The 20,940-nt window shown below is 35.0% G+C and overlaps 1 protein-coding gene and 1 pseudogene across 1 annotated transcript; both read right to left on the bottom strand.

The window, feature by feature from the left end:
* Positions 1-847: 847 nt before the first annotated feature.
* LOC116106429 lies at positions 848-1,907 on the bottom strand (annotated as a pseudogene).
* A 9,533-nt stretch (positions 1,908-11,440) lies between these two features.
* On the bottom strand, positions 11,441-12,538 carry LOC116106428 (cyclin-dependent kinase F-4-like). The gene has a single exon (XM_031392793.1). The coding sequence runs from the start codon at positions 12,536-12,538 to the stop codon at positions 11,441-11,443; it is 1,098 nt and encodes a 365-aa protein (XP_031248653.1).
* Between the last annotated feature and the right edge of the window lie 8,402 nt (positions 12,539-20,940).

The following is a 20,940-nucleotide window of genomic DNA, read 5'->3' as shown; positions in this document are numbered from 1 at the left end:
GAATGATTTTTTTTTTTTTTCAGTCTAAGCAGTTCCTGGTGGATTGCTTGAAATAATTTTGTTCATTGTTAGTGTTATACTAGATTTGTAGATGGATTTATTGATTCTCGGCAGGAAATGTGTTGTTGATCTTTTTGACTGGCATCAAGTGACTTGACTATGATAGTTATAGAAATCACATCAGGTTTGGACATGCATTTTCCCTTCTTCCTTTTATTTATTTATTTTAATAGGTAAAAATTGTAAAAGATATATAGATGGCCACTGAAAGACTAATGGAATTATGATATGAGGTTCCATGCAAGCAAGAATGACTAAGCCACTCAACAGACCAAAACACAAATTTGACTCATTGTATTTTGCATGCAGAACAAGCTGCAAAAATTCATCAGAAACTACGGCTTCCAGTACAAAAAAAAACTTCTGGCATATGAGAAACAGCCAAAGTCTGTAAATGCAACAAATAAGGGCTTCCTGTATTGCAGAAACAAAGCACTAGTTAGTGCACTTCAGTATACCACTGTAAAGAACAACATTCCACATAGTAATTGGCAGAAGTGCTGAAAAACTTTTTTCTGCAGAAATAAGTATAGAAAGTAGAAACACGTTGATAGAAATTATGCATTAGTTTCAATCTCAGTATCTGGTCACTTGACATTTTCTTGTATATCATTCTAAAATAATTAAATGCTGCCTCTTCCAAAAGAGGCTTCTCTTCATCTTACAACTTTTCTGGTATAAGTTCTGCCACACTGTGGCCGCAGAAAGAAGTTTCCAGTCCTCAACTAGGCGAATTCGGCTGGCCGAACGACTCCCAGGGAGAAGCAGTGTCATGTTTGCTACTTCCTCAACCATATCCGGAACTCCCAAGTGTTGTTCTACAATTTTTAATGGAGTACTTCTGTTGCTTGGCACATCTGTTCATGAAGTTATCATTCTTATCAGCATCTTGAATCTGATTAGTCTTTTTCAATTTGTGTTGCACACCACTAGTGAAAGGATCATCCAGCCTTGAGAAGGCAAAATACATTCTCCTATCAGCTGTCCAACAAAGAGGCGGCGGAACATAAAAGCATCTCGGAAGAAAGGATGCTGCAAGGCCTCTGCAGCAGTTGGCCTCTTGCAAGGATCCCAGGAACAAAGTGATTCGATAAGGCTGACCGCGTCTTTACTCACCGAAGGCGGAACACAGAGAGATTAAACGTTAACTCCGGAAATCGGTAGTTAATAACCTGCTTGAAAAGTCCATCAGCCCAAGAATCCTCAGTAGGACTCCCTATCACACTGCATATTTTGTACATTTATCTCCCTCATTAGCCCCGGAAGAGAGGACTAAGTGTGAATAGCTCAACCATTATAGCTCCCATTGCCCACATATCAACTTTAGAGCTATAAAACTGTGAGTGAAGCAACACCTCCGGGGCTCGATACCAGCGCGTCGAGACATACTCCGTGTACGGTGGGCATGAATCAATCTCCCTTACAAGACCAAAATCAGCAATCTTGATCACTCTTTCAGAACAAGCAAGTTCTCAGGCTTCAGGTCCCGGTGGAAATATCCATTCGTGTGTAAGTAATTCAGACCCTGGAAAACTTGAAAACACAGCCTCCGAACTTCGGCTTCAGAGAAGAGATTCTTTCTGTCTTTCATTAGTTCATAAAGGTTACAATCCATGAACTCAAACACAAGTATAGAACTCGTTTTCCTTCACCAGTTCTTTGAGCTTCACAATGTTGGAGATTCAGTTTCGCAGTGACTTCACTTCCCTCAAATTCTTGCATTCCTCCCAGGATTGATACCTCTCTCAACGCTTTGATCGCCACACATTCTCCAGACTGCTATGACAGCTTTCCATACGCTCCGAAAGCTCCACTGCCATTTCTTTGATGAAATTGTACCTCTCCATGGTTACTTCCAGAACAAGTACACACACGAAACAGATGCTTCTTTACTCAAGAAAAGCTCACAGGAGAACAAACCAGAAATTTTCTGACGCTGCTCAAGCTTTGAAGCCTTTCAAAATCCACAGCCTCCATAGTGAAATCTTTCCCGGAAGAAGAGATTTCTAAACTTTCTCAAGAAACCCATGAACAGCAACGAGAGAAAGTGTTTAAGAACTAAAATCTAAGCAATTTTCTCAGGTGAAGTAATATATATTTAGTTTGAAGACGGTATCCGAACAACATAAGGATTGTATTTATATTGAATCCTGGAGTTATTAACTTGAACGAAAGTTTTCTGAAGGAGAATATTCATTTATCACCCCTGAGTTTTGAAATTGACTTCTTAACACATGTTATTCAACTAATGGTTGTTTACTGTTTTGCCCTTTTTTAAACATGATACTTTATTATCCGGAGTTACAATAATGCAGATTTTTTTTTTTTTTTTAAAGAGATTATACTGTACTAATTCTTGATTAAAAAAAAAAGTTCTAATTATTTTATTTCCAAAGGAAATATAATTAGAATGTTTTCTAACGTAAATCAGGACATAAATAAATACATTAATCCAACTCTAATAATACTCGTCGATAAAAAAATTAATTATATGGTCAGTTTATTTAAGTAGAAATTATGAAAAGTAGGTTATTAGAATATAGTTTTCGAAAATAATTTTCAAATCAAACTCTTTAGAATTACAACTAAACAACATTACAACAATTTTTTGTTTTTTTTTTTTTTTTTATTATATAAAGAGTTTCACTTAAATGAGCTCTTTTAATTTATAGATAAGCTCAACCAATCAGATGCTGAAATTTGTAACTAATCGTTTTATAATTAAGTAAATGGCTTGAAATAGAGATAACTAGCCTTCCAAAATAAAGCTTTTGTTCATCGTTATTCCATTCCGAAATGGAAAAGAAAGGGAAAAAGAAAGAAACCTACAGAAGATGGGAGGGAAGGAAGAAGATAAATCATTGCTGAGTACAAAAGATTTCGAGGAAAGAGGCATCGAATTGATCCAAACTGGACAGTTTTGAATCTTTATGGTGGTTGCAGATTTGGCTTCTTTGAAATTGGAAGAAGATCACTTGAAGAAGAAGAAGAAGAAGAAGAAGAGCAGAAGCAGAAGCAGCCGCCTGTCAAGAGTAATGGGTTCTTGAAACTTGATAAAGGCAAAAACAAGAGTACTTCAGGAATTTGTGCAGCTGGGATGAAAAGAGTGCAAGATTGCTCAAAGAAAAGGATCTCAGAACCATGAAAGAAGAGAATTCTAGCGCCAGGGTTTCGCTCGGAAACTTCTCGGTGATGCCATGAAAAGCCGAGAGTTTTCGACGACGACGGAGAGTTCTTGAAACTTGGTAAAGGCAAAAACAAGAGTTCTTCAGGAATTTGTGTGGCTGAGATGAAAGAGACAAGATTGCTCAAAGAAAGGATCCAGGACCCCCATGAAAGAAGAGAATTCTAGCGCAGGGTTTCGCTCGAAGGGTCGGAAACTTCTCGGTGATGCCAGAAAAGCCGGAGAGTTTTCGACGACGACGGAGAGTTCTTGAAACTTGATAAAGCAAAAACAAGAGTGCTTCAGGAATTTGTGTGGCTGATGATAAAAGGATCAGATGCTCAAAGAAGGATCTCAAGACCCCATGAAAGAAGAGAATTCTAGCGCTAGCGTTTCGCGCGAAGGTCGGAAACTTCTCGGTGTGATCCATGAAAACCGAGGAGTTTTCAGCGACGAAGAGCTGGAATTTATCGACGAAGAAGAAGTTAAAAGGAGAATCAACTTGATTGATATCCCGGAAAGTTTGAAGGAATATATCGAAAAGAAGCAGAATGGTACTGAAATAAGCGGCTAATACAGAGAACCTTTGCACTTTCGGATGTTTATCAGAACAGGTTGTCCATTCCTGTGAATCAGGTAGAGCAAGAGTCTTGACTCCAGAAGAAAAGGAGATTGTTGAGAAAGCAGGCAAGCTGATAGTGTTCTTATTGAGCCTTCACTTGAAGTTTGTGAAATGTTTTGGCGAATGGAAGGATGTATGTGCTGAAACAGGGTGGAAACAATGTTAAAGCTCGGAATGAGCTTAAAGAAGGTGAGAAGTCCAAGTATGGTCGTTCAGGTCCTCGGAAAAGCTTTCTCTTGCCCTTGTCATTCTTCAGAGAAATGATAAGAAGGTGGTGACAACGTCTTGGGTAAGACAAGTATCATCTTATCGTGTTATATATTCATTCATTAGATTGTCTGTGTTATATAGAAAATTTCGTCATTATTTGGAATCCTCAATCTTCCATGACATTGACTGTATGTCTTGACCTGGTTTCATTCTTAATTTGTAATTTGAGTGGTTCTCAAGTCCAATCTCGTCACAAGTGCAAACTTGGGGTGAAAATCTAATATCATTCGTTTTCAGCTTAAGCAGTATGTTATGGCATAACTTCCCGTAAAATTGTATTTTTTATTTCCAGCAACGGCATAAGAGTTAACTCGTCTTGATGTCTTCAAATATTCAAGCCTGCATTTATTTGTAACTATCCCCGATAGTGGTGGACATCTACAGAAGTAACAAATCCTTGCTGACAGACACCATCTAAACGGATGAAAGCCCTAAACCTAATTTGATATAGAGCCTTTATAAATATAGCTTTTTTTTAAAGTTCTCAAAAATAGATATAATTAAAGAAATCTATTTTTTTTTGGATAAAAACAATCTTGTTCAATTGGAGAAAGCCCTAATTTGCACGAATACTGAAACCAAATGGTATATAACTTTTCACTGTTACATGATAAGGATACCTTAGACCCTAAGACAATTGATAATAACTATTTAGATAGAATAAAGTAGTAAATTAATTTAAATAATATTGTCTAACGGCCTTCTGTATACTATAAATTAATGGTATATCAATACTGAAATGCATCGACCAGAATCCAACAAAACATTCAAAAAGGATTTTTTTTTTTTTTTGGATCGGGGTGTTTATACTATTTATGCACAACTCGACTAATCCTTGAAGTCCATTGAATGTACTATAAATCCAATGGCCAGATAAGTGGCCATTTGGTGGGACTCGAACATATATCGGTCACAATCAAGTGATTAGATGGGTCAGATAAGTTAAAATATGATATATGTGATAGAGGGCCAGATAAGTTACAAAGATGATATATGATATCTTCTTTTAGCTAGACCAATTTATTACAAACAGTGTCGTTTTGAAAAAGAAATATGTACCAGTAATAAATAACTTGCCGCCACAAATCCAGAAAATCGACCTATTTTGACTCTCTATCCTCCAACAGTTCTTACACCAGAAATTTTCCAAGAAATACTTTCCCGAGAAAATGCCTCTGATTTTCCAAGAATTTCCCAACACCTCCCCCTCCCTATTTGACGTTCTCTTTAACCCAAGCTTAAGAAGAGCCTTCCATATTGGAGGCCTCTCTTAGACTTCTGCACATTGGTGTTTAATAAACTTATAATTCCCAACTCCAAGTCTTCTCAGGTATACATTTACTTTCTTAGTTTCTCTCACTCTACATTCACTATTTAGTTGATGAAAGTTAATTTAGTTTAAGATTCTTTCAACTTTCTCACTTACTTAAGCATTTCTGAAGCCTGAAATGCATCATTGAATGACAAAGTATGACTTTACTATCAGTTTTTGCACTGATTTTTTGTACATGAAAATGCTAGTTGACTATGAATTTCTTGTTACCTTTAAAGCTAAATATGGAGTTATGATTTTGCAGAAAATAGGAACTTATAAGAGGTCATGAGATCTTGTAATTAGATTAAAGAACATCTTCATCAAATAGTAATTAGATAATAGAAAGAAATGTTCAATGCTTAGCCTTTTATGAAGTTCCTGATTTGTTCAATTCTGCCCAAGTTTGGCCTTTTTCTATCACATATGTTGTGTTATTTACTTTTTCTTTCTATTGTGCATCTCATTGTTTTCTATGCAATAGGGAATTTCTACCATTGTTAAAATGTATGTGTTAAAGTTGATTTCTAAGTACCCATATTGGAAGCTGATCACTTTATTGGTGTTAGGACCACTAAAAGAGTTCATCTTCTAATGGAGAACTCAATTCGAGTTGTTTGTTTGTCTCAATATGATTCTAGTTATATTCCACACAAGGATGTTTCCCTCCCTCAAGCTGGTGGAAATTGCTTAAAGAATAAGTAATTTTATATGGACTAAATAAACACTTTGCATATATTTGAATAATGCCACCTGACTATGAAATGGATAACAAATTATTCTATTGAGGTCCCAGTACATCCTTAGTACATTGCATGCCAAAGTTTTGAGTATTGACCATATTGATTATTGACCATCTGAAGGCTAACTAATCATCATGATTTGAACTAGATTGACATAGTGTTTTATTTCAATCTGTATTTGGTCTTAGCATTTTTTAGGTATCACAGAACTACTTGCATATTCATATCATAATGATTGAAACCAGGGTCGGAGGGAGGGGGGTCAGTTGACCCTCCTTGACTTTGAAAAATTATGAAATATATATATAACTTACAACCCACCGTTACGGTCCCCCACTTAAATTGCGGGTGCTTAGATGGAGAATCGAACTTGGGACCATGTGCCTATCTACACTATTTCCAATTCATTTTAACTATCTAGACTACTTACAGATGAGTCATATCAAAATATTCAAGTTAGGAAAAGAAAGATAAATATAAAAAAATATGTATTTTGATGCATTATTTTAAAAGCTCGAAACATAAAAGTGAAATTACAACAAAAAGTTAACATATTTTACTATAAAAGCTAGATAAATCTTTGAATATTTTGTTAGTAGAACTTTTACTGTAATTTAATTTGGAGGTGTTGTTATTTGTGTTGACTTAATAACTTGTTTATTAGTAAATTTTCTTGGTTTTGTTTTACCCTCGATAAAGTATTATAAATTTATTCTATATTGTTCGTTAAACACAATTATATATATATTAATTATAAAGAACATTACAAATAAATACTCATATTTTTGTATAACTTATACCCAATATAAAATATTTATTATATGTTTATTTACAATTATATTTTTAAGTTTAATTAACGTGTTGACTCCCCTAGAATGAGTTTCTGGCTATGTCCTTGATGGAAACATATTTTAGGACTATGCTTGTATTCTAGGAAGATAATTGTGAATCATAAGTAAGAAAACAATCAGTAGAAAAATGCAAGAATGACAAATAATTTCACATTCAGAACAATGACATAGATAAAAACAATGCAACTCTGGTGTGCAGAATGAAATCGCACAGGAATAAGTTTTGCATCTGCCCTGGCGGTTCCCAAGTTAATAGTGTTTGCATTGCTGATTGAATAACATACATGAACTCTTACCATTCACAAGAACAAATAATTTTCTCATAATGGGGATCCCTATTTTCTTGAAAACAGATATCTAAATATTTCAAAGTTGTTTAGATCTAAATACCTGACTTCTAATCGGTTTTGCTAAGCATGAAATGGTGTTTCTGTCTGCAATTATCTTGTTTGACCAATGACTTGCCATTCTTGATTGAAAGATATTTTCCGTGATACTCAACGAGGATAATGTTTCTCAACTGAAGACCATTCTTAAAGGCCTATCAAATACTAAAAACAGTCAAGGTAAATAAATATTAAAAAATCTTTTTGTAATTGAATATTGTAAATAGTGTTTTTTAATACATTATCTTCAGAGGGGATAACTACCATCATCAACTTTGATCAAATTAAAATAATGATCAGAAACTCTGTACAATCTCCAAAGGCAATGAGCTCATCAAGTGCCCAATATCAGCCAAACTCATGAGTCTAAAAGAACTTCTTCTTCATCCTCTGGGAATAACTCCTTATAAAACTTATTATCTTCTAACCCATCGAAGAATGTTGTCAAATCTTCTTCACTGCCGTTCGAAGGAGGGTCTTCATTAACAATTGAATTTGTTCCAGTTTCACTCTTGGTTGCACTACCATCATCAACTGTTATCCAAAAAGACGATTGTACTTATTCTTCTTCCTCTGGGAATAGCTCCTTATAGAACTCATCATTTGTAAAATCTTCGCCGCTTCCATTAGAAGGAGGGTCTTGACCTACACTTGAATTTGTAGCATTTTCTGTCTCTGTTCCATTACCATCATCAACTGTCTAAAAAGAGGACTGTACTTGTTCTACATCAAGAAATTCAACCAAATCAGACTGCTGAAATTTGTAATAATCGTTTTATAATTAAGTAAATGGCTTGAAATAGAGATAACTAGCCTTCCAAAATAAAGCTTTTGTTCATCGTTATTCCATCTCCGAAATGGAAAAGAAAGGGAAAAAGAAAGAAACCTACAGAAGATGGAGGGAAGGAAGAAGATAAATCATTGCTGAGTACAAAAGATTTCGAGGAAAGAGGCATCGAATTGATCCAAACTGGACCAGTTTTGAATCTTTATTGGTGGTTGCAGATTTGGCTTCTTTGAAATTGGAAGAAGATCACTTGGAGAAGAAGAAGAAGAAGAAGAAGCAGAAGCAGAAGCAGCCGCCTGTCAAGAGTAATGGGTTCTTGAAACTTGATAAAGGCAAAAACAAGAGTACTTCAGGAATTTGTGCAGCTGGGATGAAAAGAGTGCAAGATTGCTCAAAGAAAAGGATCTCAAGAACCCATGAAAGAAGAGAATTCTAGCGCCAGGGTTTCGCCTCGGAAACTTCTCGGTGATGCCATGAAAAGCCGAGAGTTTTCGACGACGACGGAGAGTTCTTGAAACTTGGTAAAGGCAAAAACAAGAGTTCTTCAGGAATTTGTGTGGCTGAGATGAAAGAGACAAGATTGCTCAAAGAAAGGATCCAGGACCCCCATGAAAGAAGAGAATTCTAGCGCAGGGTTTCGCTCGAAGGGTCGGAAACTTCTCGGTGATGCCAGAAAAGCCGGAGAGTTTTCGACGACGACGGAGAGTTCTTGAAACTTGTAAAGCAAAAACAGAGTGTCTTCAGGAATTTGTGTGGCTGATGATAAAAGAGATCAGATTGCTCAAAGAAGGATCTCAGACCCCATGAAAGAAGAGAATTCTAGCGCTAGCGTTTCGCGCGAGGTCGGAAACTTCTCGTGTGATCCATGAAAACCGAGGAGTTTTCAGCGACGAAGAGCTGGAATTATCGACGAAGAAGAAGTTAAAAGGAGAATCAACTTGATTGATATCCCGGAAAGTTTGAAGGAATATACGAAAAGAAGCAGAATGGTACTGAAATAAGCGGCTAATACAGGAACCTTTGCACTTTCGGGATGTTTATCAGAACAGGTTGTCCATTCCTGTGAATCAGGTAGAGCAAGAGTCTTGACTCCAGAAGAAAAGGAGATTGTTGAGAAAGCAGGCAAGCTGATAGTGTTCTTATTGAGCCTTCACTTGAAGTTTGTGAAATGTTTTGGCGAATGGAAGGATGTATGTGCTGAAACAGGATGGAACAATGTTAAAGCTCGGAATGAGCTTAAAGAAGGTGAGAAGTCCAAGTATGGTCGTTCAGGTCCTCGGAAAAGCTTTCTCTTGCCCTTGTCATTCTTCAGAGAAACTGATAAGAAGGTGGTTGACAACGTCTTGGGTAAGACAAGTTATCATCTTATCGTGTTATATATTCATTCATTAAGATTAGTCTGTAGTTATATAGAAAATTTCGTCATTATTCTGGAAATCCTCAATCTTCCATGACATTGACTGTATGTCTTGACCTGGTTTCATTCTTAATTTTAATTTGAGTGGTTCTCCAAGTCCTAATCTCGTCACAAGTGCAAACTTGGGGTGAAAATCTAATATCATTCGTTTTCAGCTCTAAGCAGTATGTTATGGCATAACTTCCCGTAAAATTGTATTTTTTATTTCCAGCAACGGCATAAAGTTAACTTCGTCTTGATGTCTTCAAATACTTCAAGCCTGCATTTATTTGTAACTATCCCGATAGTGGTGGACATCTACAGAAGTAACAAATCCTTGCTGACAGACACCATCTTAAACGGATGAAAGCCCTAAACCTAATTTGATATAGAGCCTTTATAAATATAGCTTTTTTTGTAAAGTTCTCAAAAATAGATATAATTAAAGAAATCTATTTTTTTTTGGATAAAAACAATCTTGTTCAATTGGGAAAGCCCTAATTGCACTGAATACTGAAACCAAATGGTATATAACTTTTCACTGTTACATGATAAGGATACCTTAGACCCTAAGCAATTGATAATAACTATTATTAGATAGAATAAAGTAGTAAATTAATTTAAATAATAAATTGTCTAACGGCCTTCTGTATACTATAATAATGGTTATCAATACTGAAAGCTCGACCAGAATCCAACAAAACATTCACAAAAGGATTTTTTTTTTTTTTTGGGATCGGGGTGTTTATACTATTTATGCACAACTCGACTAATCCTTGAAGTCCATGAATGTACTATAAATCCAATGGGCCAGATAAGTGGCCATTTGGTGGGACTCGAACATATATCGGTCACAATCAAGTGATTAGATGGGTCAGATAAGTTAAAATATGATATATGTGATAGAGGGCCAGATAAGTTACAAGATGATATATGATATCTTGTCTTTTAGCTAGGACCAATTTATTACAAACAGTGTCGTTTTGAAAAAGAAAATATGTACCAGTAATAAATAACGCTTTGCCGCCACAAATCCAGAAAATCGACCTATTTTGACTCTCTCATCCTCTCAACAGTTCTTACACCAGAAATTTTCCAAGAAATACTTTCCCGGAGAAAGCCTCTGATTTTCCAAAGAATTTCCCAACACCTCCCCCCTCCCTATTTGACGTTTCTCTTTAACCCAAGCTTAAGAGAGCCTTCCATATTGGAGGCACTCTCTTAGACTTCTGCCACATAGGTTAATAAACTTATAATTCCCAACTCAAGTCTTCTCAGGTATACATTACTTCTTAGTTCTCTCACTCTACATTCACATTTAGTTGATGAAAGTTAATTAGTTTAAGATTCTTCAACTTTCTCACTACTTAAGCATTTCTGAAGCCTGAAATGCACATTGAATGACAAGTATGACTTACAGTCATTAGTTTTTGCACTGATTTTTTTGTACATGAAAATGCTAGTTGACTATGATTTCTTGTTACCTTTCACTAGTTAGTGCACTTCAGTCATACCACTGTAAAGACGACAACATTCCACATAGTAAATTGGCAGAAGTGCTGAAATTTTTTTTTCTGCAGAAATAAGTATAGATAAAGTAGAAACACGTTGATAGAAAATTATGCATTAGTTTCAATCTCAGTATCTGGTCACTTGACATTTTTCCTTGTATATCATTCTAAAATAATCTCAAATGCTAGCCTCTTCCAAAAGAGGCTTCTCTATTTCATCTTACAACTTTTCTGGTATAAGTTCTGCCACACTGGGCCGCAGAAACAAGTTTCCAGTCCTCAACTGAGGCGAATTCGGCTGGCCGAACGACTCCCAGGGAGAAGCAGTAGTCATGTTTGCTACTTCCTCAACCATATCCGGAACTCCCCAAGTGTTGTTCTACAATTGTTAATGGAGTACTTCTGTTGCTTGGCACATCTGTTCATGAAGTTATCATTCTTATCAGCATCTTGAATCTGATTAGTCTTTTTCAATTTGTGTTGCACACCACTAGTGAAAGGATCATCCAGCGCTTGAGAAGGCAAATAATACATTCTCCTATCGACTGCTGTCCAACAAAGAGGCGGCGGAACATAAAAGCATCTCTGGAAGAAAGGATGCTGCAAGGCCTCTGCAGCAGTTGGCCTCTTGCAAGGATCCCAGGAACAAAGTGATTCGATAAGGCTGACCGCGTCTTTACTCACCGAAGGCAGGAACACAGAGAGATTCAAACCGGTTAACTCCGGAAATCGGTAGTTAATAGACCTTGCTTGACAAAGTCCATCAGCCCAAGAATCCTCAGTAGGACTCCCTATCACACTGCATATTTTGTACATTTCATCTCCCTCATTAGCCCCCGGAAAGAGAGGACTAAGTGTGAATAGCTCAACCATTATAGCTCCCATTGCCCACATATCAACTTTAGAGCTATAAAACTGTGAGTGAAGCAACACCTCCGGGGCTCGATACCAGCGCGTCGAGACATACTCCGTGTACGGTGGACATGAATCAATCTCCCTTACAAGACCAAAATCAGCAATCTTGATCACATCTTTCAGAACAAGCAAGTTCTCAGGCTTCAGGTCCCGGTGGAAATATCCATTCTGGTGTAAGTAATTCAGACCCTGGAAAACTTGAAAACACAGCCTCCGAACTTCGGCTTCAGAGAAGAGATTCTTTCTGTCTTTCATTAGTTCATAAAGGTTACAATCCATGAACTCAAACACAAAGTATAGAACATCGTTTTCCTTCACCAGTTCTTTGAGCTTCACAATGTTAGGATGATTCAGTTTCTGCAGTGACTTCACTTCCCTCAAATTCTTGCATTCCTCCCAGGATTGATACCTCTTCGTCAACGCTTTGATCGCCACAAGTTCTCCAGACTGCTTATTGACAGCTTTCCATACGCTTCCGAAAGCTCCACTGCCAATTTCTTTGATGAAATTGTACCTCTCCATGGTTACTTCCAGAACAAGTAACCACACGAAACAGATGCTTCTTTACTCAAGAAAAGCTCACAGGAGAACAAACCCAGAAATTTTCTGACGCTGCTCAAGCTTTGAAGCCTTTACAAAATCCACAGCCTCCATAGTGAAATCTTTCCCGGAAGAAGAGATTTCTAAACTTTCTCAAGAAACCCATGAAGAGCAACGAGAGAAAGATGTTTAAGAACTAAAATCTAAGCAATTTTCTCAGGTGAAGTAATATATATTTAGTTTGAAGACAGTATCCGAACAACATAAGGATTGTATTTATATTGAATCCTGGAGTTATTTAACTTGAAACGAAAGTTTTCTGAATGGAGAATATCTCATTTATCACCCCTGAGTTTTGAAAATTGACTTCTTAACACCATGTTTATTCAACTAATGGTTGTTTTACTATTTTGCCCTTTTTTAAACATGATACTTTATTATCCGGAGTTACAATAATGCAGAATTTTTTCTTTTTTAAAACTTTTAAAGAGATTATACTGTACTAATTTCTTGATTAAAAAAAAAAAGTATCTAATTAAATTTTATTTCCAAAGGAAATATAATTAGAATGTTTTCTAACGTAAATCAGGACATAAATAAATACATTAATCCAACTCTAATAATTACTCGTCGATAAAAAAATTAATTATATGGTGCAGTTTATTTAAGTAGAACTTATGAAAGTAGCGGTTATTAGAATATAGTTTTCGAAAATAATTTTCAAATCAAACTCTTTATGAATTACAACTAAACAACATTACAACAATTTTTTCGTTTTTTTTTTTTTTTTTATTTATATATAAAGAGTTTCACTTAAATGAGCTCTTTTAATTTATAGATAAGCTCAACCAATCAGACTGCTGAAATTTGTACTAATTCGTTTTATAATTAGTTAATTGGCTTGAAATAAGAGATGAACTAGCCTTCCAAAATATAAACCAGCTTTTGTTCATCTTTATCCATCTCCGAAATGAAAAGAAAAGGGAAAAAGAAGAAACCTACAAAGATGGAAGGAAGGAAGAAGATAAATCATTGCTGATTACAAAGATTTCGAGGAAAGAGGCATCGAAATTGATCCAAACTGGACCAGTTTTGAATCTTTATTGGTGGTTGCAGATTTGGCTTCTTGAAATTGGAAGAAGATCACTTGAAGAAGAAGAGAGGAAGCAGAAGCAGCCGCCTGTCAAGAGTAATGGTTCTTGAAACTTGATAAAGGCAAAAACAAGAGTACTTCAGGAATTTGTGCAGCTGTGATGAAAAGAGTGCAAGATTGCTCAAAGAAAGGTCTCAAGAACCCATGAAAGAAGAGAATTCTGCGCCAGGGTTTCGCCTCGGAAACTTCTCGGTGATGCCATGAAAGCCGGAGAGTTTCGACACGACGGAGAGTTCTTGAAACTTGGTAAAGGCAAAAACAAGAGTTCTTCAGGAATTTGTGTGGCTGATGATGAAAGAAACAAGATTGCTCAAAGAAAAGGATCTCAGACCCCATGAAGAGAAGAATTCTAGCGCCGAGGTTTCGCACGAGGGTCGGAAACTTCTCGGTGATGCATGAAAAGCCGAGAGTTTTCGACGACGACGGAGAGTTCTTGAAACTTGGCAAAGGCAAAAACCAGAGTTCTTCAGGAATTTGTGTGGCTGATATGAAAAGAGAGCAAGATTGCTCAAAGAAAGGATCTCAGGACCCCCATGAAAGAAGAGAATTCTAGCGCCAGGTTTCGCCTTGGAACTTCTCGGTGATCCATGAAAAGCCGGAGAGTTTTCGACGACGACGGAGAGTTCTTGAAACTTGATAAAGCCAAAAACAAGAGTGCTTCGAATTTGTGTGGCTGCTGATGAAAAGAGATCAAGATTGCTCAAAGAGAAGGACTCAAGAACCCATGAAAGAAGAGAATTCTAGCGCTAGCGTTTCGCCGCGAAAGGGTCGGAAAATTCTCGGTGATGCCATGAAAGCCGGAAGTTTTCAGCGACGAAGAGCATGGAATTTATCAGCAGAAGAAGAAGTTAAAAGGAGAAGTCAACTTGATTGATATCCCGGAAAGTTTGAAGAATATTCGAAAAGAAGCAGAATGGTACTGAAATTAGCGGCTAATACAGAAATCTTTGCACTTTTCGGATGTATATCAACAGTTGTCCATTCCTGTAATCAGGTAGAGCAAGAGTTTCTGACTCCAGAAAAAAGGAGATTGTTGAGAACAGGCAAGCTGATAGTGTTTCTTATTGAGCCTTCACTTGAAGTTTGTGAAATAGTTTTGGCGAAATGGAATGGATTGCATGTGCTGATACAGGATGGAATAATGTTAGCCGGAATGAGCTTAAAGAAGGTGACGAAGTCCATTATGGTCGTTCAGGTCCTCGGAAAACTTTCTCTTGCCCTTGTCATTCTTCGAAGAAGCTGATAAGAAGGTGTTGACAACGTCTTGGGTAGACAAGTATATCATCTTATCGTGTTATATATTCATTATTAAGATTAGTCTGTAGTTATATAGAAAATTTCGTCTATTATTCTGGAAATCCTCAATCTTCCTGACATTGACTGTATGTGCTTGACCTGGTTTCATTCTTTATTTTGAGTGGTTCTCCAGTCCTAATCTCGTCACAAGTGCAAACTTGTGCGGTGAAAATCTAATAGTCATTCGTTTTCAGCTCTAAGCAGTATGTTATGGCATAACTTCCCGTAAAATTGTATTTTTTTCATTTCCAGCAACGGCATAAGAGTTAACTTCGTCTTGATGTCTTCAAATACTTCAAGCCTGCATTTATTTGTAACTATCACCAGATAGTGGTGGACATCTACAGAAGTAATCAAATCCTTGCTGACAGACACCATCTTAAACCTGGATGAAAGCCCTAAACGCTAATTTGATATAGAGCCTTTATAACATATGCTTTTTATTGTAAAGTTCTCAATAAATAGCATGGTTGTTAGTATCCTACGATACCTGATACGTATCATACGATACGATTTGATACAGGTCGCTAACGATACGTATCAGAGAGTGTATCCTAAACCATTCGATACGTTGATATGTATCCTACGATATGATACGTATCCGTTCGTATCCTTAAAAATATCGATATAAATCGATACGACTTTATTAATTTGGGCTAAATGTCCAAAAAAAAATTCGGGTCGAAACCGGCTTACCCAACCCGATTCATCAAAACCTGTCCAAATTTACCTATTTTGCATGGAGAAAGTGAAGAGGAATATGTATTGCTCATTTTACATGATAATAATAATATAAGTGGAGATATAGATATTGACATTGATCTTGGAATTTTGTGATTAATTTTGATTATGTAATACCGTAATTTAAAGCCAATAATACCACAAAATTCTTTAATTAATCTTGGGGATTATATTAATTTTTAGAAAATTTTGATTATTTTATTATTTTTTTTGAAAAAGACGTATCTTACGATACGATACGATACGCGATACACGATTCAAAAAATTAGGTTTTCGATACACGATACGATACACGATTTGATAACCATGATAAATAGACATAATTAAAGAAATCTATTTTTTTCTTGGATAAAACAATCTTGTTCAATTGGAGAAAGCCCTAATTTGCACTGAATACTGAAACCAAATGGTATATAACTTTTCACTGTTACATGATTAAGGATACCTTAGACCCTAAGACAATTGATAATAACTATTTAAGATGGAATAAAGTAGTAAATTAATTTAAATAATATTGTCTAACGGCCTTCTCTACACTATAAATTAATGGTATATCAATACTGAAATGCAACGACCAGAATCCAACAACATTCACCAAAAAGGTGTTTTTTTTTTTTTATGATCGAGGTATTCAGATTAGTTTATGCACAACTAGACTAATCCTCAAAGTTCATTGAATGTGCTATAAACCCAATGGGCCATATAAGTAGCCATTTGGCGGGGACTCGAACATATATTGGTCACAATCAAGTGGTTAAATGACCAAGTAAGTCACAAATATGATATATAGTTTTTTGTCTTTTAGCTAGACGGTTTTATTTTCACTTAAACAGTGTCGTTTTTGAAAAAGAAATATGTACCAGTAATAACTAACTTTGCCGCCAACAAATCCAGAAAATCGACCCTATTTTGACTCTCTCATCTCCTCCAACAGTTCTTACACCAGAAATTTTCCAAGAAAATACTTTCCCGAGAAAATGCCTCTGATTTTTCCAAGAATTTCCCAACACCTCCCCCCTCCCTATTTAACGTTCCTCTTTAACCCAAGCTTAAGAAGAGCCTTCCATATTGGAGGCACTCTCTTAGCCTTCTGCACATTGGTGTTTAATAAACTTATAATTCCCAACTCCAAGTCTTTTCAGGTATACATTTACTTTCTTAGTTTCTCTCACTCTACATTCACTATTTAGTTGATGAAAGTTAATTTAGTTTAAGATTCTTTCAATTTTCTCACTTACTTGAGCATTTTTGAAGCCTGAAATGCATCATTGAATGACAAAGTATGACTTTACTATCAGTTTGTGCACTGATTTTTGTACATGAAATTGCTAGTTGACTATGAATTCCTTGTTACCTTTAAATCTAAATATGGAGTTATGATTTTGCAGAAAATAGAAACTTATAAGAGGTCATGAGATCTTGTAATTAGATTAAAGAATCATCTTCATCAAATAGTAATTAGATAATAGAAAGAAATGCTCAATTCTTAGCCTTTTATGAAGTTCCTGATTTGTTCAATTCTGTCCAAGTTTGGCCTTTTTCTATCACATATGTTGTGTTATTTACTTTTTCTTTCTATTGTGCATTTAATTGTTTTCTATGCAATTGGGAATTTCTAACATTGTCAAAATGTATGTGTTGAAGTTGATTTCTAAGTACCATTGCCACTAAAAGAGTTCATCTTCTAATGAAGAATTAAATTCGAGTTGTTTGTTTGTCTCAATATGATTCTAGTTATATTCCACACAAGGATGTTTCTTCCCCTCAAGCTGGTGGAAATGGCTTAAAGAATAAGTAATTTTATATGGACTAAATAAACACTTTGCATATGTTTGAATAATGCCACCTGATTATGAAATCGATAACAAATTATTCTATTGAGGTCCCATTACATCCTTAATTAGTACATTGGACCATATTGATTATTGACCATATGAAGGCTAACTAATCATCATGATTTGAACTAGATTGACATAGTGTTTTATTTCAATCTCTATTTGGTCTTAGCATTTTTTAGGTGCCACAGAACTACTTGCATATTCATATCATAATGACTGAAACCAGGTCGGTTTGACTTTGAAAAATTATGAAATATATATATATATATTATATATATATATATATATATATATATATATATTACAACCCACCGTCATGGTCCCCAACTTAAATTGTGGGTGCTTAGATGGAGAATCAAACTTGGGACCATGTGTCTATCTACACTATCTCTAATTTATTTTAACCATCTAAACTACTCACAGATGGGTCATATCAAAAAGTTAGGAAAAAAAAAAAGATAAATATAAAAAAATATGTATTTTGATGCATTATTTTAAGGGCTCGAAACATAAAAGTGAAATTACAACAAAAAGTTATAATATTTTACTATAAAAGCTAGATAAATCTTTGAATATTTTGTTAGTAGAACTTTTACTGTAATTTAATTTGGAGGTATTGTTATTTGTGTTGGTTTAATAACTTGTTCATTAGTAAATTTTTTTACTTTTGTTTTACCCTCATTAAAGTATTATAAATTTATTCTATATTCTTCGTTAAACACAATCATAAATATATTAATTATAAAGAGCATTACAAATAAATACTCATATTTTTGTATTACTTATACCCAATAGATTATATTTATTATATGTTTATTTATAATTATATTTTTAAATTTAATTAACGTCTTGACTCCCCTAGAATGAGTTTCTGGCTATGTCCCTGATTGGAACATATTGCAAGACTATACTTGTATTCTAGGAAGATAATCGTGAATCATAAGTAAGAAAACAATTAGTAGAAAAATGCGAGAATGACAAAGAATTTCACATCCAGAACAATGACATAGATAAAAACAATGCAACTCTGGTGTACAGAATGAAATCGCACAGGAATAAGTTTTGCATCTTTCCTGGTGGTTCCCAAGTCAATAGTGTTTGCATTGCTGATTGAATCACATACATGAATTCTACCATTCACAAGAACAAATAATTTTCTCATAATGGGGATCTCTATTCTCTTGAAAACAGATATCTAAATATTTCAAAGTTGTTTTGATCTAAATACCTGGCTTCTAATCGGTTTTGCTAAGCATGAAATGGTGTTTCTGTCTGCAGTTATCTTGTTTGACAAATGACTTGCCATTCAATGACATTCTTGATTGAAAGATATTTTCTGTGATACTCAACGAGGATAATGTTTCTCAACTGAAGACCATTCTTAAAGGCCTATCAAATACTAAAAACAATTCATTGAATTGCATGGAAACACAGTCAAGGTAAATAAATATTAAAAAATCTTGTCATATATGTTTATTACTTTCTGTTCTTTTTACATGCTTCCGTAAGGAAATCATGCTTCTGTTAAAACATTTCTTTCGTATAATAGCATTTTTAGCTTAACTAATGTCTCTAATCAGATGCAGTACAGTTTTCGGAGCAATCAGAATATTATCATTTGTTGAACTATTTTGGAACCTTTCAAATGCCAGAAAGTCCTTTCTGCAGTAACTTACTTTTCTTACAAATTAAACTATTGATTGGCCAACAAAATAGGAAACATCTTTTTGTAATTGAATATTGTAAATAGTGTTTTTTAATACATTATCTTCAGAGGGGATAACTACCATCATCAACTTTGATCAAATTAAATACTGATCAGAAACTCTGTACAATCTCCAAAGGCAATGAGCTCATCAAGTGCCCAATATCAGCCAAACTCATCGAGTCTAAAAGAACTTCTTCTTCATCCTCTGGGAATAACTCCTTATAAAACTTATTATCTTGTAACCCATCGAAGAATGTTGTCAAATCTTCTTCACTGCCGTTCGAAGGAGGGTCTTCATTAACAATTGAATTTGTTCCAGTTTCACTCTTGGTTGCACTACCATCATCAACTGTTATCCAAAAAGACGATTGTACTTGTTCTTCTTCCTCTGGGAATAGCTCCTTATAGAACTCATCATTTGTAAAATCTTCGCCGCTTCCATTAGGAGGGTCTTTACCTCCACTTGAATTTGTAGCATTTTCTGTCTCTGTTCCATTACCATCATCAACTGTCTAAAAAGAGGACTGTACTTGTTCTACATCAAGAAATAAATCTCCAAGGTCAACACACTCATTATCAGTGCTTAGACTAGGAAAAAGCGCTTCATAGATGCTGAATTGTAAGTTTACCACTTTGGGTTTTTTTTTTTTTTTTTTAATTTATCATTAATCCACTAATAAAAAACTGAAGGGGTTTTGGGTTTTAATGACTTGTTTAATAAAATTCCAATTTCCATTTTTAAATTATTTTAATTTATAAGAATACTCCAATTCAAACCAATGACATTATAAGTAAAATTCGTCTACTTACCCGTTAGACCACAACTCATAGTTATGAACTTCATAAATTTAAGGACTGGTTTCTTAAAACAATATGTAACAATTTATCTTTCTCAAAATAAAAAGATTAACATCTTATGACATGTATTATAAATGTGTCATCAACCATGTTCAACATCTACTAGTGTTTTAGATTTTTAAGAGGGACAGGCTGACATTCCATAGTCGTGTGACGGAGGAGATTTTAATTAATTCTTCTTTTAAATTCTTCTTTACATTCTTTTACATATGAGGATAAGCTAAATCTATTTAATTGAAAAATGACAAGGTTTTTGGACTTGAATCCTTAGAGCTTTAGAAAGCAAGCACATTCAAATTATTCTTTAAGGGCGTTTGGTTCAAAGAATGTTGGATTATGAGAATTTTATATTACCTTAAAAAATTACTAGAAATCTTTAAGAAAATGTGTTTGATTGGTTGGTAGGTATGTTATATTAATATGTTTGGTTAGGAAAAATAAATTGGTAGGTATGTTATTTAAATTACTAAATTACCCTCTTTTTAAATATTAATATAATATTATTTTTATATTAATTTTTGAATAATTTCTTTAAACCCCCAATATTTCAGATTTAGCTAAAACACCCTCGCTTATATAAAACTTTAATTTATGAAAAAATCATCCCTATCCCTTGCCGCCACCTTAAACCACCGTCGGAAGTCTCCGAAAGTCGCTGTGACCACGAGGCTCCGATATGGCCGTTTCTGGCCACATTGATCATCGAAAACGGCTATATCAAGCCAGATCTATTATGGCCATTTTCGGCCAGATCCTTGGCCATTATCGACCAGAGTTGGCTGTTAACAGA

This window comes from Pistacia vera, unplaced genomic scaffold, assembly GCF_008641045.1.
Source record: "Pistacia vera cultivar Batoury unplaced genomic scaffold, PisVer_v2 Contig514, whole genome shotgun sequence".
NCBI lineage: Eukaryota > Viridiplantae > Streptophyta > Magnoliopsida > Sapindales > Anacardiaceae > Pistacia > Pistacia vera.
Note: the sequence above shows the minus strand (reverse complement) of the source record. Positions and strands in the feature narration are given on the sequence as shown.